Source organism: Aricia agestis, chromosome 6 (assembly GCF_905147365.1).
Source record: "Aricia agestis chromosome 6, ilAriAges1.1, whole genome shotgun sequence".
Taxonomy (NCBI): domain Eukaryota; kingdom Metazoa; phylum Arthropoda; class Insecta; order Lepidoptera; family Lycaenidae; genus Aricia; species Aricia agestis.
The window spans coordinates 13,390,911-13,415,475 of NC_056411.1; the positions used below are offsets into that span (position 1 = coordinate 13,390,911).

At 36.8% G+C, this 24,565-nt stretch overlaps 1 protein-coding gene across 2 annotated transcripts; it reads right to left on the reverse strand.

Annotated features, from left to right (window-relative positions):
- Positions 1–230: 230 nt before the first annotated feature.
- On the reverse strand, positions 231–20,019 carry LOC121727561 (phenoloxidase 1-like). Of its 2 annotated transcripts, none has more exons than XM_042115450.1 (12): positions 19,860–20,019; positions 16,635–16,830; positions 14,838–14,946; positions 12,830–12,950; positions 12,432–12,640; positions 5,668–5,920; positions 5,313–5,465; positions 4,779–4,913; positions 2,196–2,377; positions 1,372–1,514; positions 924–1,163; positions 231–600 (listed from the first exon to the last, which is right to left on the reverse strand). In XM_042115450.1, exons 1-12 carry the CDS (start codon positions 19,968–19,970, stop codon positions 395–397), a joined length of 2,058 nt encoding a protein of 685 aa, XP_041971384.1. In that variant the 5' UTR covers positions 19,971–20,019; the 3' UTR covers positions 231–394. The 2 variants fall into 2 exon arrangements, with proteins under 2 accessions (XP_041971384.1, XP_041971383.1); XM_042115449.1 differs by having other exon boundaries at positions 928–1,163; positions 19,860–20,018.
- Positions 20,020–24,565: the final 4,546 nt, after the last annotated feature.

Below are 24,565 nucleotides of genomic sequence, written 5' to 3' on the forward strand. Positions count from 1 at the left end.
AGTCAAAAGTTGCACCACCACTATTTTGTCCACTGGCAGATTACAATTATTATTATTAAATGACTAAAGTAGTTAGTTAACTTGTCTAAAACTTGGCTATTTTAATAATTTAATTTACTTAATTAAAAATATCTAGGACCATCACAGAAATAATTAAGAATTCAGCTTATGAATTTGTTAAATCATCGAAGATAAAAATAACATTGGAATACTCAATAATATAAAACTTTAAAATATATTTCTATTTATTTAAAGTAAAAGGTCACTACATAACAAACTTAGTTCTAAAATTTTGTACAAACTAAAATTAAATACACCAGCCTTTCCTTCTTTGCATTATAAGTAATGGTATTTCGACGGTAGTCGGTAGCTTTATTGCATAGGATTTCTAGGATTAGGCTCCGTTACGTTTTGTAAGCGAATCGTCACATCGATCAAAGACATGTTGGGTAGTATGAAGTCGCGGGCACTTCGCACGCTGGTCGAAGGTCTGTCGAAGGGATAACCCATAGCGCGCTTGTCGGGGTACAGTCGGTCCTTCAGGCCGCAGAAGCTGGACGCCTCTACGCAGCTCAGTGCTGGACTGCTGGTCTGCTCGATCTGTGAACAAAAAGAAACCACTCAATTCCCTTCGATAGTTTTAATCCGTCTACACTTTAGAGTAAAGCACTCCACAGCAAAAGGAATGTAATATCTTTTAAATAATCTGTCAGGAGGTAGTGGCCTGTTTCACCACTTCCTGATAATGCCGGATAGGCTATCCACGACTTTTTTGACAGATTCTCCATAATCTGTCAAGTGTAGGATATCTGGCACTTATCAGGAAGTGGTGAAACAGGCCCTTAGTCCATTCTTCCGGAAACACTAGAGATTGTCACCAAGTTTATATAACAAAATATTAACTAATCAAGTAAGTATACAACTTACGCGATCTAGCTCGTAGTTGGAGAGCATGACAAAGAGTTCGTACTGCGCGCCCGCCTCAGTGCCCCTCGGCACCAACATGTGCTGAGGCCAGCCGCAGCCGCAGAAGTTGAAGCCTGCGAGGTCGGTGCGGCGCGGGTCGCTGCCCTGGATCGACAGGTCGCGGAAGGTCTGCTCGAACGGAATTGTTAAAACGGATTCCGTTGACATGCGAGTTATTTTGTTGTTGCCGGCGTTCACTGAAAAGATTCATTAGTTAAACAATTATGTTTAAAACTGACCAAGATGTCTCCTTTACCAGTAATAGGGAAAGTGGTAACCACAGTAAACGCGGTGAAGAAGGGTGCACATTTTTAAACTTGCTACTTCCATGGTTAAATATTTACATAATATCATACTATGCATTAAAATTTTGAGATGACAACACGTCTAATGTAAGCTACTTACATGGCACTATGAATCTGTCCATCTCAATAAACATCTTGCGTTGGTCGGCGAATTCCCATGGGATATTGCGCTCGTCGAATTTAGGAGCTAAGAATATACGGCAAGTTGCACGGCGAGCGCTACCAGTGTTGTTTACGTCGATTCTGTAATCATAGGAAATATGTAAATATAAGTAATGTGTAAACTATATAATATTACGTACAAAGTATATTAATTTACAATGTAATGTTTTCCCGTAAGTCGTAACTCTTTAAGTAAGTACCCGAGGACTGTATCATTAAAATAGAGGAAGTCTACAATATTATATTAGTGGTACGCCGGCTTGTTAGCGACCGTACCAATATTCTTCTTAGTTCTTTGCTATAGTGTAACTGCTAAGCGCGCTTTTATTTTATTTCCGACTTGATCCGCTAGAGGCGCTGATGTACGTGTTCTAGAAACAGTTCGCACTCCGCTCACACTTGGCCCTTAGATGACGTCACATGGAACGGGTGCGGGGTGGGGTAATCGTGAGTAGGTAGGTACTATGTAGGTACCTACTGGGTGAACAAAATGGCGTCCGCGTCGCGTCTCCGTGCCATGCCGCTTTTCGACGCGCGCTCGCTAGGCAAAAAGAAGCGGGCGACGGTACTGCGGCTCGCTAGTCGCTGTACCGTCGCCCGCTTCCTTTTGGACGCGGCTTAGAGTTTGCACTAGTTTGTAAGTTTTGCAAATCGGTACTTCGGTAGTGCTATTATATATCTATTAGAAAAATATGAAAATATATACACACTATAATAATATGAATTATACTGAGGTATAAGTTGTACGTAATGTTTACTTACACGTATTGGAATGGCCTGTGGTTGAGGTGAGTGAAGCGCACGTATACGGGGCCGCGGTTAGAGAAGTCCAGGCCACGTGAAAGGTCCACATCGCTCATCATCCAGAAGGTGTTCAGTGTGTTGGGCTGACCGGCGGAACTTTCTATTCTCACTGATGATATTTGCACTCCAGGGTTTTCCAGCTAAGCCAAAAAACGAAGGTTAATATACCTACTTAATAAATTAACTTTTTAATTTTTAATAGACGCATTAGAATTTAGATGTGAAAGAGATAATTAGCTAATTCGGTACCTAAGCTAAGAGAGCGCTTTTAATAGATATTATTAATTATTATAATGTTTAAACTTAAGAGGATACCTACACCAGGGGCTAGAGAAATGAAAAAAAGTACGTGTAATATCTATAGCTGTCTCTCTTACCTCAAGCCTATACCGCAGAACGCGATAGAGACAACTGAGGAAATTCAACGATTCGTTGTCCCCTGATTCCTTCTCCAAAATTAAACCGATTTAAGTAATTTTTTCATTAAAGATTAAAGAAAGACTTGAGCTGTGTTCCTATGTTTTGTTTTTTTTTTGTAAAATCTAGCCAAATCTGTTTTCTGGATGTTTGAACACAGCGGCAAATCTGGCCATTTTTTTGGGTTTTTGAACGTTCATATCTTATTTAATAATTAAATTATGAAAAAAAAGAAAACATAGGGACCTTGTATTAGTGGCCGTAGATATTCAGGAAAAAAAATATAACTCTACTAGCATTATCCTTAGGGCGCGTGTGGACGCCTCTTAAAACTGTCATAGGGGGGTATTACGTTATCATTTATATTGGATCATTTCTATGATCATATATAGGATCCAATATATATGATCATTTGATCATATCTGCATATTACATTATCATATTTCATTGATCCTATTTTACGTCATATGAGAGCGCTAACGCTGACAGGTATTGACGTCAGTGTTACTAGAACTCAGAGAATTCGATTTGTCAAAAGACATCGTCATTTTTAATATGGATTGTTTTTTGTTATTTCAGCAAGTTTATCCAAGTAAGTATATAATTAGAAAAATAATTACATTACATTATTTGAAACATATTAACGAACAAGAAATTAAAAACTCTTTTTTATATTAAATAACTGGCAACACCTATTTCTATGATTGGATCCAATCCACGTAGCAATCCACTGATCTCCACTCCACTGATATACAAGTACGCTACATAATGGAGGTCAGTGATCCAATCTCTCAGCAAATGTCAAAAATCTATGATCAAGGAAGAAATGAATCATATGTCTATACTTAGATAAATGATTGGTCTCGTGCGCGCGCTCGACTAGATACCGCGCTGTATACAAAACACAGATTCCCAAATGCGGCACCTCAATATTGTAGTGTGTGTAAAACAATGCACAAATATTGTTGTGTGCGTAGATAATCGGGTTGCCAGATACGTGACTGGTGCCCAATCAATGGGGTAAAATTAGTTGCTGTGGTCTTGTAATTTATTATTATTGTATAGTAAGTGCTGATTTTTCAATCACCAGATAAACTTTACCATTGGAATAAAGTCCATTCGAAAAGAATGCGATAAAATAACAACGTTGTTTAGGTCAACGAAATATAATGGGTACAATTTTGATGAGAAAACAATACAAAAACAATGGTAGGAAGTTGAGTCATAAAAAAGCAAATGTTAAATTTGTTTTCTCATTAGTATTGTGTACTTACATAAAATATAAACTGTATTTAAGATTTTTATTATAATATGATACTCATAATTCATTTTTATTAATACACATTCATGATCCAGGAACTTTGAAAACTTTTTGTTCCTTTGGCGGGATTCGAACCAGCTACCCTAGCTAGAGATTTTAATGTGCTCATCCACTCAGCCACTATGTATATATAAAAAAATAAGATAAGTATAATAAATAAATAAAAATCACAATCTCAGAAAAATTTGGGAATTTTCAGTTTATGGTAAGTGGCAACTCTGAACATCAAGCGGTACTCCGATCCGAATTTTCAGGTTTATAATTTATATTATTTTTCTGTGTTTATGACGATTTATATACCTTTCTTGTTTCTTGTAGTGTTATTATTGCATAGTCTCACTACGCAAACTGGCATTTTGCTACGGACGTAACTTAAAATTTCGAAAATTATCGACACATCTACCTCAGTCCTCACCCGAAGCTTGCGGCGCGACTGGCGCGCTTACGCCCTATGGCGTATGATTTGTTGCCGCATTTTTCAAGTACTCCGACGGTATCTAGTCGTAGCGCGAGCGCGAGACCAATTATTCATCTAAGTGTCTATATTACATTATCCAATATCATTGATCTCGGATCCAATATACTTATATGATAATCTAATATCCCCCTTATTATGGCTGTTTTAGATCAAGGACGTGTAAGTAAGTATAACTAACTAGTTACTTACTAGTGTAATAACTATATTATCATGTTACAATTTATGTACTTATATTGTATGATTTGTATGTGTATAGGTATTGGTTTGTCGGTTCAAATCAGGCAATCTTAAAAAATATATATATCTATGTAAAAATATAACAGACCTCAGACTGTGTGTATGGTCGGACGGCTGCCGACTCCTTAAACTTATGGAAAATGTCATCGACGAATGCATGCCAACGGTAAAATATTGGGTCTCTCATGTTGGTGGCCTCGTCAGCCATTACGTTGAACGATTCCTGTGAACAATAATTTAAGTAAAGTAAAATATTATAATATTTTCAAATTCAACCATGTACTTATAGTAATCTTTAATACTCATGAGTCACTAGTTAGAACTATTAGAACTATGCGCACCTGTGCGCACGGACCACGGTCGAGTCGGTCGACAGAAATGTCTCTGTCGCCCACCATTTGCATTCTGATAAGGCAATAAATATGGGGAAACAATGTAAGTTGTTATAGACTTACAGTTAATGACTATATTATCAAACCAGTTGCATTTAAAATTAGATTTAGAATGCAACTGTTGGACGACGGAGATCAATTTTGTCGACCGTGTGCGCAGGGTCTTACAAAACAAACATCAATAGGCAATAGCGTAAGATTAGTTTACTAGCACATAGTAAATAACTCACCAAGTAACGGTTGGTTGGATCGTGCATGTATCCAGTGATATTGTGTCCCTGGTTATGAAGATCTCCATAAAACTCGCGGTTGGGTGAGAGAATGCTGGACTCGAAGATATTTCCGAGCAGGTCAATATCAAGTGGTTGTTGAGAACCGTCGGGCTGAGAAGAGTACAAGGGATAAGTCTTTTATTAAGGTTTTAAAAAGTTAAGCTTGTTTCAGCCTTGTGTCTAGTGTTATATAGACTACATTTTAAGATTATTATTTAAACTACTGTACAATTCTTTATACTTACTAATGATTTATGAATATTAATTATTATAGTTGTAGTTAATTCTACAACGCTCATTTCGACCAACTTACCAACTTAACGAAACCGCTCGAGATGGCGTCTTCGATATTGCGCCTCCAGCGGTTCATGTCAGCGATGGTGACCTTGAGACCGTCAACTGGCCTGTCCACGTCCGACCAGGTCATGTTGGCCTGCCGTGGGGGCCAGCCTCGTGATGACGTCAGGCTGTCGAGCTTGGGGTAGTAGGCCTCGGGGATCGGCTCGGTGAAGTTGCTGAATTTCTTCACACGAGGCAACGCGTTGTTCAAACGCTCGCCGTTGTATCTGATGAGAAAAAAGTTAATGAGCCACTAGCTATTTGACCGAGCTTTGCTCGGTATTCGATATCCTTTAAAATAATCCGTAGGTCTACCAGAATCTGATGGCAAAAAATGGAAAAAAGAAATTGACGCTACCAATACTGGAGAAATTGGAGCAAAACGTTTGAAACTTTTTTCCATAAAGCGGCTGATTCTGTGTGAATGTAAAAAAATATCCAATGATTAAAGATATTTTTTGAAAATCTTCCATCCAAATTTGCCATTAGATTCTGGTAGACCTATACTTACCTTTAAGTTTTAACCAGCATAAAATTGCTATCTATAGTTTCTAGATATGTCATGTTATTGACCCTATCTGTCAGTCTTTCTATACATTGCTGAGCTGAGCTGAGCTGAGCTGAGCGGAGCTGTGTTGTTTTTGAAAACCAATAGAATCGCCGCGCTGAGCGATGTCATGACTTTGCCATGACATCGCTCAGCGCGGCGATGCTCAGCTCTGGTGGAAACGCAGCCTCAGACTTCAGAGACATAAATTGCTTAATTATGATTAACCGTCAATTTAATGAAGAGTTTTCTATGAGAGGCCGGGCCGGCTCCTAATAGAAAACAAGCAATGGAACAGCAAAAAATGGAAAGGGCGTAGCTACTAATTATTCCTAGGGGCGTAGCGACAAAATAGTTTTTGTCGCGTAATTTAAAAACCATAAATACATTTCATATTATGTATAAGCTATGGGCAAATTAAAGTGTATGCTTGAACCAATTTATGTACAAATTTTGGAAGCTTAAATCACTGTCCGCTGTTGGCAAAATAGGAATCCCTTTTTTTAACCCCCGACAAAAAAGAGGGGTGTTATAAGTTTGACGTGTCTGTCTGTCTGTTTGTCTGTGTGTGTATCTGTCCGTGGCATCGTAGCATCCAAACGGGTGGACCGATTTTGATCTAGTTTTTTTTGTTTGAAACTGACATGATCGAGAGTGTTCTTAGATATAATTCATCATCATCAGCCTGTTCAGTGCTGAACAATCAGGGTTCATGAAAGGTCGTTGGCAACTTGTAGTCGTTTGATGGGTTTTATATTTCATTCTAGTTCGTGACATTTGTGAATATACAATATACGTATGTATACACTATACACATAATAATGGAAAGTTGACGTGGTGCTGAAGCATCACCTGGTAATCAATAGGATATCCAGCTCCTTGCCAACTTAGAGCAGAGGTTTCGTGTTTGGGCTCATTTTAATTGCGACAACCAGTAAGAAGTAGATAAACAGTAAATATTTACATGCTGCTCCTGCAGCATCACCTAGATTCTATAGGAACCGAGCTTCGTATGAACCCAAAGTGGAGGTTTCATGTTTGTGCTCATATTAACGGCCTCATCGAAAAGGACATTGACAGAATATAGTTATTATGAGAATATGATTGTGTTGATAGGAATTATTCTGCAATATTTAAACCAACACAAGTTTAAAAAGTATGAAATAAAATTAAATTAAGAAATAAAAAAAAAACCCGCCAAACAACTTTAAAAAGTAATGAAATAATAATAACTGCCTTAAAGTTCAAATAATTCCTAACTTGTGTAAAGTAATATTTTAGTCCATAATTATTGTTGTTAAGAGGAATCCACACCGCCGTTTTTCCATACAAACGCTGTCCCCTGTTGCCTCCCTGGATAATGCCGGTAGAGTTATGATTTTTTTCCTGAATATCTATGGCCACTATTAGCATGTCCCTATGTTTTCTTTTTTTTCATAATTTAATTATTAAAAAAGATAAGAACGTCCAAAAACCCAAAAAAATGGCCAGATTTTCCTCTGTGTTCAAACACCCAGAAAACAAAACTGTCTAGAATATACAAAAAAAATAAAACATAGAAACACAGCTCAAGCCTTGCTTTAATTCTTAATGAAAAAATTACTTAAATCGGTTAAGTTTTGGAGAAGGAATCAGCGGACAACGAATCGAAGATTTTCTGTTCTTTTATTAGAACTTTTGTCGTGTTGTCTCTATCGCGCTCTGCGGTGGGAGACTTGAGATTGGTGAGACAGCAATACATTTTCAAATACCTATTTTCAATTTCTCTCTCCCCTGGTGTATCCTCTTAAGGTGTGTCGGGGGACCGCTTATGTAGATGTTTGATTTCACATAACAAGTTTAAGGATCAATTCACAGCGAACTGAATCGAGATCGAGAGAGAGAGAGTTGTAGTTTACTTGGCGGTCCCCCGACACACCTTGACAATTATGGACTAAAATATTACTTTACACAAGTTAAGAATTATTTGAACTTTAAGGCAGTTAATATTATTTCATTACTTTTTAAAGTTGTTTGGCGGGGTTTTTTTTTAAATTTCTTAATTTAATTACAGAGGTCTTTTTGATTGATTATTCTGTATTATAAAAGTTGACCAATCGTGTTATGCTATGGGTAATTTAAAGACAAAGACATGATGAATACTGACAATGAACTATAATTATAGCTGTTGCCCGCGACTTCGTCGCGTGGACTTCAGTTTATAGCGCGCGATGTCAACAAAATTGGTGTCAAAAGCTTTTATAAAAAAAACCTGGTACCCCTTAAATCAAAACAGCTGTGCAGTGTGCACATAATATATATTTTTTTTTAAATTAAACTTTATATTTTATGCCAAATTTTAAAGCTTATTTAGCCCCCCAATTACACAACTTTACCCATAAACTATTTATCATTGATAGGTTTAAGGTTACGTCACTGTATATAATATAAACTTTATATTATATACACGTTATTTAATAAGTCAGTACTTTATATTATAAAGTACTGACTTATTAATTAAATAACGTTATAAAGAAATAACAATCGAAAAAAATCTAAACTCGGCTGTATGATGATACCACGTCTTATAGAAAGATGTTGGGCAAGCGTTAGCGCGATGTAAGAGACGCACGGCGCCATCTAGTATGAATTTTTGGAACTAACTTAATTTGAACAAATTTTCGTATTTTCACCCCCTTACAACCCTTTTTTCCAGTAAAAAAAGTAGCCTATGTCCTTTCTCAGGCTTTAGAATATCTGTATACAAAATTTCATTACAATCGGTTCGGTAGTTTTGGCGTGAAAGCGAGACAGACAGACAGAGATACTTTCGCATTTATAATATTAGTATAGATTAGTAAGGAATTAATTCCTTAGCTTTAGGCTCAATTTCACCAACGACTGTTAAAGTTAACGCTCGGATTAGTATCACGTTACTTCTTTCGTTTTTCATATGAATGAAAGAGAAGACATGACATTTTAACAAGCTAACATACGTTGGTGAAATTGGGCCTGAGTCATTGCTGAGAAAAATCGATATTGCTACAGCCAAATTATCAAGGCGTCGCCTTAAAAGCCTTGTCGGACCAGCTGTCATCTGTCAAATTCTGAGGTCAAGTTAAGGTTAAAGTTAAAGTTAGCCTTAACTATAACCATAACTTTGACCATAACTTTAACTTTAACCACGCCTCTGGTGTTACCCACCCTAAGGGGCCTCGCGCCCCTTGGACCACGAGATTTTTTTTAGGATTTGCGAGTTAAGTTACTGAAATATTCATAAATAAAAGTTTGAGTATCAATAAATTATTTCTCACAAAAAATCCGTCGTCTTGCGTCATCCACCAGGGGGCCTCGCAAAATTAATTTTAGGGGGCCTCGCAAGATGCATCTTGCCCACATCTTTAGGTCTTGCTTGCCCCGCCACTGAAGGGTATAAGTTACTCATTTGACATTTCTATGTACCATATGTATAGTACCTATAGTACCTACCTATGTAGTATCATGTAGTGCGCAGATTTTGTACTAAGTATATTTTAATTTGGGTATCGATCACTGATCTCCATTAAACAAGTACGCTGGATCTATGATACCCACTTTTTTTGTGCCATTTGAAGCGGAATCAGCGCCCCCATTATTAGGACCGAGAACTAAATTTGACGTAACCATTAGTAACCATGTATTTATTTTAATTCTCTATGGCTTAATCGTTCGAATTATTTTCGTGTTTTTAAAGTGTTTTAAAAGGTTTTACGCGATTAAGTTATATATATATATATATATATATATATATATATATATATATATATATATATATATATATATATATATATATATATATATATATATATATATATATAATATATATGTAAGTGGTGTAAGTGATTTTAACAGCCCATTTCTACGATATTAAACTTTTATTGATAATATAGGCACTTAAAAATGTGGCACTAATCTTATTATACCGTATTCACCACATATTTACCTTTGTTTTACCGATTTTTGATAAACAATAAAATTCAATACTGCTGGAGTTTTCTGTCGATAAAACTTATCGATTTGTATAATAATTGTATTGAAATCTCCGATAACCGATTTTTATTATCAAATACATATTATGCTCTTAAAATAATTGACAGGTTTCCGTCTGACGAAGGAAGACTGGAAAAATTATGGTTGAAAAAAAATTAAAAAGCCTGGTTGTCCGAAAATTGCTACTACCGCTTGCCGTTACTATTTGAAGTGTACAAACGTTCTCTGTGAAAATACAAGGCGCAAAACTACCATTTGATCGTGATTATGTTTGGAAAATTTATTTCAGCGTCTACTCTTTCTTGACAGACTGTAACTGTGTAACGGTAACTAATAAAATATAATGTTAAAGAATCGCACATATATTTTTATTATTTATAAATACCTTACCTACTCCACCCCAATAAAAAATGTATTCAAACGTTCCATATTTATTTATGGATCGCATTATTCAATTAGTTAATTTCCCTCGCACTTCTGCAATCAGCGCCAAAATGGCGAAAATCAAATGAGATAAAGTAAATCGATAAAAATTGGCTTGCTAGATCCATAAATAAATAAGAAACTTTTATATTATTACTAGACTTTCCGCGCGGCTTCGCCCACGTAAATATCTAATTACACATACAAATTGGTCCACAAAAAATAGCCTATATAATCCTTCACGTTATACATTCCTCCGCTTTTTCCACATTTTCCTCTATTTTTTTTTATTAAATAAGGGGGCAAACGAGCAAACGGGTCACCTGATGGTAAGCAACTACCGTCGCCCATGGACACTCGCAAAATCAGAAGAGCTGCAGGTGCGTTGCCGGCCTTTTAAGAGAGAATACGCTCTTTTCTTGAAAGTTTGCAGGTCGTATCGGTCCGGAAATACTGCCGGTGAAAGTTCATTCCAGAGTTTTACAGTGCGCGGCAGAAAGTTACGCGAAAAACGCACTGTGGAAGACTGCTACTCATCAAGGTGATGAGGATGGTATGTTTTTCGCCTGGGACGATAGCGAAAAGTTGCAGGTGGTATGATTCCGAACAATTCCTCAGAGCACTCCCCGTGATACAACCGATAGAGGATGCAGAGTGAAGCTACATCTCGGCGTAATTCCAGGGGGTCCAAGCTGTTTGAAACACTATGGCAGTCAACAATTCGAGCAGCCCTTCGTTGGATACGATCCAGAGGGAGCAGTTGGTATTTTGGCACCCCTGCCCAGAGATGAGAACAATATTCCATATGAGGCCGAACCTGCGCCTTGTAGAGTTGTAGGCGTTGGTCCGGACTGAAGTACTGTCTCGCTCTGTTAAGAACGCCAAGCTTCTTCGAGGCTAATTTGGCCTTACCCTCAAGATGATATCGGAACTGGACTTCGCTCGATATGTTGACGCCAAGTATCTCAATGCTAGGGGAGATTCTTAGCTCCTATTAGTCTCAGCGTGATAAAATATATAAAATGGGCTGTCTAACACTGAAATAATTGTTCAATTTGGACCAGCAGTTCCTGAGATTAGAGCGTTCAAACAAACAAACTCTTCCGCTTTATAATATAATATGAATATGATGAGATTAGTGAGGGTCTAATCACACAGAACACTTATTCAGCATTGTTCAGCTTTAATACGATACACTGTAGCACTACTTTGATAATATTAGAAATGAAATAAGAAAATACAATACAACAAAGTTTTCGTTAGAAGCTTATCTTCAGTTTTGTTTTTAGTTTTTCGTAGTGCTAACTGCTAAAAATAAATGGATTATAGATAGGTAAGTGCTACTTCACGTTATCTACGTATGAAATCGTTGTTAATTTATTACGCCTATCTAAATTACGGAGAGGAAGTCTGTAATCTTTAATACAAATATGTAGCGTTTGTATTATTCAATTTAATATTTTTGTCCTAATGGTCGACATTATCTGAATCTGGAAACATTTCATCGATAATAGAAAAGACATCACTAGTATTAGTTCCAAATACTCCCACTACTACTATCAGCGCCAATATGGCGACATGATGGCGACTTTCAAACGTCATTTTTACGTCAAATTTAGTTCCTATCCCTAATAATGGGGGAGCTGAATCCGCTTCAAATAGGCACAAAAATATAAATAGCTGTCATTTCAAAGGCTATCATCAGTCCAGCGTACTTGTATAATGGAGGTCAGTGGTATCGATACATATTATTATCTCACCGTGCAATCATCTGCTGGTGCATGTAGTAGAAGAGTTCTCCTCTCCTGTCCTTGGCGACGATGCGTCTCTGGTTGGAGGTGAACGGGTACACGAGATGCCAGTGCCAGTGGTGGAGGTTAATGCCGATGTCCTCGCGCCAGTACGCCAGCCTGTGCTCCACGTCCAAGTCAGTCGCGGTGAAGTCTCTCGGTATGATTATGGGAGTTCGCTGTAGACATAAAGGCAAATAAAAAAATATATACAAAGGGCGTTCCTGTTTATACATATACTACGCCCAAGTGAAGACTACTACTTTATATGTCGTGGCAAAATGTGTGCAGCCGAACATGGAACCTCCTCCTTTTTTAGAAGTCGGTTAAAAAGTAAATAAATAAAATAATATTATACAGTAGATTACCGGGGCCCCCGCTGCGGCAACGGCCGCCGTCTCCCGGGCTTGAGCGAACACTTGCGAGTCAACGAACTTGGACGGGAACGTCTCGGCGAAGTTTTGGATCGGCACATTCTGAGTGTCCTTCCTGTAAAACCAAAATAAAACATCGTCTTTGTACCATCGAGGAAATTGATTCATAGGAGTTGACAGACTGAGTTTGACATAATATCGGCTATCGCGAGTCGCGACCAAATTACGTAGGTCCCTCATCTGCCTACAATAAGGTTGTCCTGCACTGCACTACGTACAGGACAACCTTGTATTGTTTCAACTTTCAGCGCTTGTTTATACTTACTTCTAATTTCTATACTAATATTATAAAGCGGAAGAGTTTGTGTTTTGTTTGTTTGAACGCGCTAATCTCAGGAACTACTGGTTCGATTTGAAAAATTCTTTCAGTGTTAGATATCCCATGTATCGAGGAAGGCTAAGGGCTATATTTTATCACGCTAAGACTAATAGTAGCGAAGAAATGGAGGAAAATGTGGAAAAAACGGGGGGGAATTCTTTGAAAGGGCTTATTTGAACGCGCTAATGTCAGGAACTACTGGTCCGATTTGTAAAAATTCTTTCAGTGTTAGATAGTCCATTTATTGAGGAACGCTATAGGCTATATTTTTATTACGCTGAAATTAATAGGAGCGAAGAAAAAGAGGAAAATGTGGAAAAAACGGGGGAAATTATTTGAAAGGGCTTATCTCACGAAGTACTGGAGCAATTTTTCTGTCATTTGGCACAGATAAGAAGTAGACCACGTGTAAGTCGACTCTACGAACAACGTCCGTCAAGTTATTCGTAGAGTCCACATCCTGAGGATGCTCCGGTGTTGGGGCGAAATGCGCGTCGAGGTTTTCAACCTGCATGGTGGTGAGGGGCCTTGCACGGATTTGCCAACATTATTGCTTGTGTGGTGGTGGTGTTTGCAGGTTCTTGCATGCGAGTGTACGCACTACGCATAGGCAGTGTGGGAGGAGGGAGGTGCTGTACGCATGCCTATGCGTACACTTACTCATTTACTTAAAGGTGGAAGTTGTTTTCGCGGAATATTGCTAAAAATAATAACAAACTAAATTTTAAGCTATGGATTTCTGCAAAGTAATGCCTGATTCCATTAACTATTCAATGTCTTATTGTTATTTGCTTTAACTGCCCCATGCGTTTCGCGACATGTCAGACTGAAATTACATCGGATACATAATTCAGCCTTCACCATGTCCATTATTTATCACGACTGTCGCACAGACTTTAAGGTTGGGTTGCACCAAAGGCGTGGTTAAAGTTAAAGTAAAGGTTAAAGTTATGGTTATAGTTAAGGCTAAATTTAGCTTTAACTTTAACTTTAACCTTAACTTTTACCGGAGAAATTGACAGATGACAGCTGGTCCAACAAGGTTATAAATGAACGTGGGCGGGGGCTCTGCTGGTAAAGGAGAACTGTCAAAAATGGCGTTGTTGTATGATGACAGCGTTAGTTCCTTTTTACGCCACGTGCATTTAAAATCTTGTCGAGCTCTATGGTTATGGTTAAATATTATGGCGTCTTGATGGCGTACATTTTTAAATTTAACCAAAGATTTGACATTTTGAATTGTACTTAAAGTTATAGTAAAAGTTACAGTTAAAGTTATTTGGTGCAACCCAACCTAAGTACTGATTGCGTCAAAATTGACAATTGAAAAATAATAATAAAAAATACCGAACCGCCCATACTTCGGTATTTTTGTCATACCGAACACCGAACACGGTGCTAAAATACCGAACCGTTCGGTAAAATACCGAACACCTGGCAACCCTGCGTCACCCTAGTCACGAGCACGACTCGCGTGATGGGTTCAACGTGAGAGACTCGTAAGTTATTTTTTAATGGTTTAATGTTTAATTTTTCTGAGATTTTTCTAAAATGATGCGATGTAGACACAATTTTACTATTGAATAGTTTTTATAGGTATAAATATGTTATGTTATAGGTTACCTGTGCATAAGCGCCACGGAGTAACAGTAGTTAAATAATTGCGGGTTGAGATTAGCCCGGGCGTAAACACACAGGGAAAGGAAATCCTGCAGTTGGCCCTCGGGTACGGCTGTGAAAGGGAGAATAAAAAAAATTATGATTAAATAAAGTCAAAAGATCATATTATTAAACCAGCTCTACATAGTTATATTGAGGATAAAATATATCGTAATTCGTAAATCCACAATAATATGTGCATTGTAGTTACAGTCACGGAAAATTAATTTTGGCAGTTTGATCGCCTTCGCTTCATTTGTCCGCATTCTAAGGCCCACTTGAGCACTCTCTCTCTCCTAATAAAATAATCTATACTAATATTATAATTCTGCAGAGTTTGTTAGTTTGTTTGTTTGTTTGAACGCGCTAATCTCAGGAACTACTGGTCCGTTTTGAAAAATTATTTCAGTGTTAGGTAGCCCATTTATTGAGGAAGGCTATAGGCTATATTTTATCACGCTAAGACTAATAGAAACGAAGAAATAGAGGAAAATGTGGAAAAAACGGGGGGAAATTATTTGAAAGGGCATTTGAACGTGCTTATCTCAGGAACTACTGGTCCGATTTGAAAAATTCTTTCAGTGTTAGATAGCCCATTGATCGAGGAAGGCTATAAGTTATATTTTATCACGCTAAGACTAATAGAAGCGAAGAAGTAGAGGAAACTACTGGAGCAATTTTTATGTTATTTGGCAAACATGAAGAATAGACCACGTTAAGGGACATAGGCTATTTTTTGCGGAAAAATGTACGGTCGCGTGAAATTCCTAAATTACGCAAGCGAAGCCGCGCGGAACATCTATTTATAATAAAATCGTAGGAAAGTCAATGCTGTACATTGAATATTTTTGTACAATAAATAATACTTGGGACGTGATCTACTATACTAACGCGGACGAAGTCGCGGGCAACAGCTAGTATAATAATATAAAGTCTATCGTAAATACGAAGAACGAGAAATATTTAAAACATTACTACGCATGTGAGCCTAAGTTCACTTTAATTTTCCTTAAGGCACAGAATAGATAATAGTACACTTACTTAAGGGGCGACTAACCCTAAAATGACGATTTTATAATTCATTTTTATACTTGAAAATAAGCCCCGAATTGTTTCATTTTCTAAAATTAGATACTACATTATATTTCCGAGAATTCGATCTGAGCAAAAACACGATATCTTAGAATTTTCTCGATAGAAAAAAATCACAAAGATGCATCTAATTTTCACGAATTTTTCATTTATTGCCATAACCGTGCATTGAACTAAGTTAATATTTTAACACATTCATTGTACCTATAAAATTCTATCATTGAGAGATCGACCTAGCGGTTTTTTTAAATTTTATATTTTATCGAGTTATTGAGAAAAAAACTAATTTGGCGATGAATCCGCGTCGTTCTTTTTCACCTGGCATATGAAAGACGGGCGTGAGTGTGAAGAGAGAGGGACGATGTTTGATTTTTGGGGTTAGTCGCCCTCTTAAAAAATCGGCTAAGTATCTAATACATACATTTAAAGCTTAAGCTATAGTAGTCAGTGGCGTAACGATACCATCTGGGGCCCGTGCCAAATTGATGGGGCCCTATTAGTACTTAAAAACCGTCACGTTAATCATAGACTTCGTTAATTAATAAAACGAGAACATTCAATTTATAAAAAAAATTTGAGGGTCACTTTTGGGTCGGGGGCCCGAGGCATTTTGCCAACCCTGCCACCCTACAGTTACGCCACTGCTAGTAGTTAACACAAAGTACTCACCCAACAGCTCATCAACAACCTCGTCAGCCATCTCCCTGTGAGCGGGCAGCAGGATGGAGAAATCGACATCCAGTGGCAGCTTCTTTGCTTTCGTGAATTTGGGAATCTTCTTCAGCTTGTTCAGCGGTATCAGCATGTCTGCTTTTTCACCGAATCTATTGTTGATCTCGATGCCATTGTTTTGGTAGTTGTCACTCTGCGAACAGGGGCGTCTTTCCCTTAGGTGCAATGTGTGCGGTGCACACGGGCGCCGCGGTCCTAGGGGCGCCGAGCGCCGCTGCCCGCGCTGGCCAGCCGCCACGGCCCACGCTTTATTGACCAACGTAAAAAGAACGGAGTTATTTTAACATTGGTCAATAAAGCGATATTACACAAAAATGTTTGCAAACTGGAGTTTGAAAACATTTTTGTGTAATATCCGAAGCTCTTCTTAAATTTGTAGAATTACGTTTTGGGGTTATACTTGTTAGGGTTAGTCAAGACTCAAGAACATATCATGGTCAAAACCGAAAAAAACTTCAATCTACAAACATAATATAACAATAGAGTTTTTTATCTATTTTTTATAGTTTCGGAGAAAAGTGGCTGTGACATACGGACGGACAGACGGACAGACAGACGGACAGACAGACAGACATGACGAATCTATAAGGGTTCCGTTTTTTGCCATTTGGCTACGGAACCCTAAAAAGGTACGTCGTAATTCGTAAATCGTAATAATTAAGTCGGGCGTCATTAGTTCATTACTAACGTCATAGTTCCGTCATCTGCCTATGAATCAATTTCTCTGACGCTGATGGTTCGTTCAAGTGTAAGTGGTTCAAGCAAAGTGATTTTACTATAGAATTGATGTTTTAATCATGTTTTTAAGAGGAGTCCACACCGCCGTTTTTGCATACAAACGTTGTCCCCTGTTTCCTCCCTGGATAATGCCGTTAGAGTTAAGATTTTTTTTCCTGAATATCTATGGCCACTATTAGCATGTCCCCTATGTTTCATAATTTTATTATTAAAATAGATGAACGTCCAAAAACCCAAAAAAATGGCCAGATTTTCCTCTGTGTTAAAACACCCAGAAAACAAAACTGGCTAAAATATAAAAAAAAAATAAAACATAGGAACACAGCTCAAGCCTTGCTTTAATTCTTAATGAAAAATGTACTTAAGTTGGTTAAGTTTTGGAGAAGGAATCAGCGGACAACGAATCGAAGATTTTCTGTTCTTTTATTAGAAATTTGGTCGTGTTGTCTCTATCGCGCTCTGCGGTGGGAGACTTGAGATTGATGAGACAGCAATACATTTTCAAATACCTATTTTCAATTTCTCTCGCCCCTGGTGTATCCTCTTAACTACATATTTGTATTTTCTTACAAAAGAACATTAATTTGTGTTTACAATTTTCACGCAATAAATAACTTAAAATTAAGTTAAAATTTAGCTAACTACATTATCAACTTAACACGTGCAAACCAGCCATTAGAGATGAATTTTGGTAGTTTTTTTTTAAGTAGGTACTTAATTGTAGTTAAATGAATATTTTGACATAAGCCCTAAAATCTTCATTAAATTGAAGTTTAATCATCATTAAATGTCTTTGAGTGAGGCAGTTACGTACTCAGAGACGAACATTATTTACTTAAAATGTAATTAATTACAGTGTAAACTCCATGTAACGTCACTCTATTTAACGACAAACTCTCTAAAGCGTCGAAATCAATTGACTTTGGTTGGTTTAGCTTGTCTACCATACAATGGTACACTCTACATAGCATCACACCCACTCCCAATAACATCAGCATTACAACAATTGAACAGTAAAAAGTACCTTTTAAATTACTAAAATTAGTAAAAACTGCACAGCTGTGTACGTTTTTTTGTCGCATTGTTATCCTAGCCCGCAATAAACTCGACTTTCAGCATCATGCATACAGAACGTTCTAAGAAATTAGTCCCTTTGTTTACAAATTGAGATTGATTGCACGTGTAGGTTTTTTTTGACCCTAGTCCCTAACTAATAATAAGGAGTCATGGATTATTAATATCTATTTGTTATCATAATATTCTCAGTTATAGTTACATAAACTTTCAAACTGTAAATACGGTTAGTAAAAGAAAATCACTGTATAATGACGAAAAAGTATTGATTTTTCTTCTCTCCATTTAACGACAACTCCATATAACGTCATAAAATGCACGGTCCCTTCAGTGTCGTTATATAGAGTTTACACTGTAAATGAAAATTTTGATATAAATCGAAGGTTAATCATAAAGTGGAATATTAATTACCTAAACATGTAATTAATTGAAAAAAAAATTATCTGTCAAAGTCTATTAACTGAAGGATAATCATAATTAAATGTCTCTGAGTATGGCGCGGGCGGTTACAGGAAAACATGAGGCATATGTCAAAATTTTAAATTAATTTCATTTAATTAATTAACATAGAGAAATATAAATTATAATACCTACTATACTATACAGGGTGTAACAAAAATAAGTGATAATACTTTAGGGTGTACATGTTCCTTGTATATAGTTCACTGTGAAAGTAGCAGCGCTGCAAGAACAAAATTTTTTTTCCTTTTGTATGGGGAAACTCGACGTGACGCTCGGGCCCTTGCCCATACAAAAGTGAAAAAAAAATCATCTTTCAGAGTTGCTACTTTCACAGTGAACTCTCTACAAGGAACACGTACACACCCTAAAGCATTATCACTTATTTTTGTTACACACTGTATACTTATACTTATACAGTGTGTAACAAAAACTAGTGATAATACTTTAGGATGTGTACATGTTCCTTGTAGAGAGTTCACTGTGAAAGTAGCAGCTCTGAAAGACGAAAATTTTTTTTCACTTTTGTATGGGCAAGGACCCGAGCATCACGAGTTTCCCCATACTAAAGTGAAAAAAAAAAAATAGGTCTTCCAGCGCTGCTACTTTCACAGTGAACTTTCTACAAGGAACACGTACACACCCTAAAGTATTATCACTTGTTTTTGTTACACCCTGTATACTACATACAGCGGATAGTACCTAATAACTTAAATTGTAATTATTGTTCCAAGTCTGAGTTGTTACATAGTTTATATCCGCTTTGTATGAGTGCGGGCCCTGTTATAACTACACTAAATTAATTCTTGTTGTACTTACAACTAAATTAATTCTTGTTGGATACAAAGTGAGTTTTTAAATTTTTTAATTATGTGATGACAAAAAACTTACCAAATGAGTTTCGCTTAGTTGGAAAACAGCATTTTCTTCGCCTTTCGGTGAAAATACCGGTTCGTTAGGGCGATCAAACAACAACTTGAGACTTTCAACAACGTTTGCCATTTTAAATAAAAATTTAAAAAAAAGAGAGAAGAGAAGAAACAATCACTTCACAGTAAATGTGAAGCGATATTAAAATTTAAAATTTCTTCGCCGTTTATATATCGAACAACGGAGGTTTCGCGTGCAATTTTATCATGGCGAAAACATGAGTGCAAACTGCACACCACAGCAGGATGCGATATTTCGGCCACAACCGTCTGTTATTGTGATGTATGTGGTAAGCTAGGTCCTGCGGATGTTATGAACTTGATAATGAACTTCGATAAGTAAACCTATAATCACAATATAAATTTACAGTAGAACAACTTAATACTAGACCACTTTAATTGGGCGGGCACCACCAGTGTGATTGCTTTCAGGTAGCTTTAATTATTAGCAGTATAAAGCAGTATCTTGTCTGGTTTTATCTAGATACTAGTATATAATATTATGTCACACAGTCTCAGGTAATTATTTAATGTTTTGCGTTTATTGTTATACTTTTACAGTGAACTCTATATTATAAGGAACACATACACACCCTAAAGTATTATCACTTAGTTTTGTTACACCCTGTATAAGACATCGGGACGGGACATCTAGATTCTAGTCCCGCACATAGCGCGGCTTCGCCCGCATAAATTAGGAATTTTACGGAAACCGTACATTTTCTTATGAAGCTTATGTCTCTACTCACTTGATCTACACTCTACTCTATATCTGTGCCAAATATTGCCATAAAAATTGCTAGTAGTGAGTAGAGTAGTTCGTAATTTCTAATATTTACCCCGGTTTTCCCACAATTTCCTGAGTTTTTTCGGTCGCATTAGTCTTAGCGTGATGAAATATAGCCTTTAGCCTTCCACGTTAAATTGGCTATTTAACACTAAAATAATTTTTAAAATCGAACCAATAGTTCCTGAGATTAGCGCGTTCAAATAAGCCCTTTCAAATAATGTCCCCCATTTTTAACCCCCGACAAAAAAAAGGGGTGTTATAAGTTTGACGTGTCTGTCTGTCTGTCTGTCTGTTTGTCTGTGTGTGTATCTGTCCGTGGCATCGTAGCATCCAAACGGGTGGACCGATTTTGATCTAGTTTTTTTTGTTTGAAAGCTGACATGATCGAGAGTGTTCTTAGCTATAATTCATCATCATCAGCCTGCTCAGTGCTGGACAATCAGGGTTTATCTAGTTCATGAAAGGCCGTCAGAAACTTGTAGTCGTTTGATGGGTTTTATATTTCATTCTAGTTCGTGACATTTGTGAATATACCATATACGTATACACATAATAATGGAAAGTTGACCTGGTGCTGCAGCATCACCTGGTAATCAATAGGATATCCAATTCCTCGCCAATTTAGAGCAGAGGTTCCGTGTTTGGGCTCATTTTAATTGCGACAACCAGTAAGAAGTAGATAAAGTATAAACAGTAAATATTAACATGCTGCTGCTGCAGCATCACCTGGATTCTATAGGAACCGAGCTTCTTATGAACCCAAAGTGGAGGTTTCATGTTTGGGCTCATATTAACGGCCTAATCGAAAAGGACATTGATAGATGGTAATCATGAGAATATGATTCTGTTGATAGGAATTATTCTGCACTATAATCAACACAAGTTTAAAAAGTATGAAATAAAATTAAATTAAGAAATTTAAAAAAAACCCCGCCATAACAACTTTAAAAAGTAATGAAATAATATTTACTGCCTTTAAGTTCAAATAATTCCTAACTTGTGTAAAGTAATATTTTAGTCCATAATTGTTGTCAAGCTGTGTCGGGGGACCGCTATGAATGTAGCTGTTTGGTTTCGCATAACAAGTTTAAGGATCAATTCACAGCGATCTGAATCGAGATAGGTAATCAGCGACTTGACGGTTGTAGATTGTACTTAGTTTACTTGGCGGTCCCCCGACACACCGTGACAACAATTATGGACTAAAATATTACTTTACACAAGTTAGGAATTATTTGAACTTAAAGGCAGCAAATATTATTTCATTACTTTTTAAAGTTGTTATGGCGGGGGTTTTTTTAAATTTCTTAATTTAATTGCCACATTTTCCTCAATTTCTTTGCTCCCATTAGTCTATAAATGAGTTAAGTACTCGATAAATGAGCTATCTAACACTGAAATAAGTTTTTAAATCGGACCTGTAATGTCTGAGATTAACGCGTTTAAGCAAACATACTCTTCAGGTTTATAATATTAGGTAAGTATAGATTTTTTTAATTATCGCTTGATAACCATGGGACGATGCATGGTATAATATGGTAGTGATGATGATGATGATGAATGTAATTTGCGCAGTAGCATATGCTTTCCGTTCTTAAAACAACGCCGAAACTCCTTAACTTGTATTTATTTATAAATACAAGTTAAGGAGTTCTCTCAGCACCTTCCGAACCGGCCACGGTATACGAGGTATACCTCGGTGCAAAATCTTACTTGTTGGTAGCATATTATGCTTAGAATACTTCTCACGAAACTGAAGTCACCACATGTTTCCCTATAAATTTTGAGGAGTTCCCTCGATTACTTATGGATCCTTCATCAGATCACCACTTTTGTGAATATAATACCAAATTGGGATGACACCCTATTTACTTACCAAAAGAAAAATTTTGAAAATCGGTTAACAAACGGTGGAGTAATCGTTGAACATAAGAAAACGAACATAACACCTCCCCCATTTTGAAAGTCGGTTAAAATTGTAGCCTATGTGTTATTCTGATGTATAAGCTATGTTATTGTAAAGTTTCATTCAAATCCGTTCAGTAGTTTTTGCGTGAAAGAGAAACAAACATCCATACATCCATACATCCAAACAAACTTTCGCCTTTATAATATTAGTACGTAGGATTAGTAGGATAGGATATTAGTAGGACTAGTAGGAAGTAGGATTAAAAAACATGAAAGGTGTAAGGGGGTAAGAATTATACCCCGTCCAAAATAGACCGAAATGTATAATAAAGCAGATTTTAATTTTTATAATAAGAGATAGGTGTTATTTATAGAATAAATTAAATCGGCCAAGTGCGAGTCGGACTCGCGCACGAAGGGTTACGTACAGCGTACTACAACTACTACGTAACAAAAGTATGCCACAAATGGTGTTTTTTGTATGGGAGCCCCCCTTCATTATTAATTTTATTTTGTTTTTAGTATTAGTTGTTATAGCGGCAACAGAAATACACAATCTGTGAAAATTGGGCCAGGGGGGGGGGGGGAGGGCAAATCAGATTTTTATAAGCTAATCCCCTTATTAATAAACGTTGTATATGCTTTGAATAGTTATACTTACAGTGTTTTGTTCCTGTCACACAAGTGACATTTTTAATTGGATTGAAGAAGACAAAACACTGTATAACTCATAAACTTATAATATATGCATTATAAGTTTATGGTATAACTATTCAAAGCTTATACAGCGTTTATTAGTAAGGGGGTAGGTGTTTATAAAGAACTAGCTGGTGCCCGCGACTTCGTCCGCGTCAGCATAGTAGATCACGTCCCAAGTATTATTTTTCAAAAATATTCATGTACAGAATTGAGTTTCCTACGATTTTATTATATGTATAGATAAAAATATAAAGAATAATTCTATGAAAGTACTAGATATGATACTTAGTAGGGACCGGACGTCAACATAATCCATAATCCAGGTCGAGGGTACCTCCCCCTCGGTACGCCCATGTCTCTAATAGATATAATAGAGTGGCTTTTGGATTTTGTATCGCCAACTCGCTGATCATCTCGTTTCTGTTCTGTGTGAACATGACCCTTTAAACTATAATGCCCCTGGAGGAGGCCAGACATACCGTGACAACTGACAACTGACAACAATTAAATTATTAGACCTAGTAGTATCAAACTGCCACACTCAGAGATGATAGTAAGTACAGGCACAGTATAGCAATATTAGGGGATAGGTCATATTGCTATACTGTGGTACAGGTTTTGAAATATTATATAAATATTATAAACCATACATTATCTGTCAAACTCTTCATTAAATTGAAGTTTAATCATTATTAAGGGCGGGTTGCATTGCACCAGAGTTATTAGTTAAGGTTAACGTTATCGTCAAATATGGCGTCCATAATGGACTTTTAGCTCGACAAGCAATGATGAAATCAAAATGAAATAGGTACTCAAAACAGATATTATGTTACTACCGCGCGCGTTGTGAAGATTCAAATACGGCCCAATTGGGTAGTCTGTTGTTTAGTCTACATCGAGCGCAGTCACGAACGTGCCGCGTCTTGTCTTACCTACATAAATTGAAAATGACGTCGTGCGCGTTTCGAAAATGTACCAATTATGACTAAAAAAAAAACAAAACACATGGAATCTCTTACCACATATTATGTCTTGATTGCAATAAATACCTCGATTATTTACATTTTCAATATTTTTTTCGAACAATCTGGAAAAAATCGAATTTTCGTCATAGCTCAGGCGAAGAAAGAGACGGCGATACGATTCGATGTTTAAAAATAGAACTGTCTCTTTTATGTAAATGGTTTTTCATATCTTTTGTTTCACTTATCTGTCAAATTTGTCAATGTTTGCAATTTTGAATTTGAAAATTGTTCGGAAGAGATTTATGC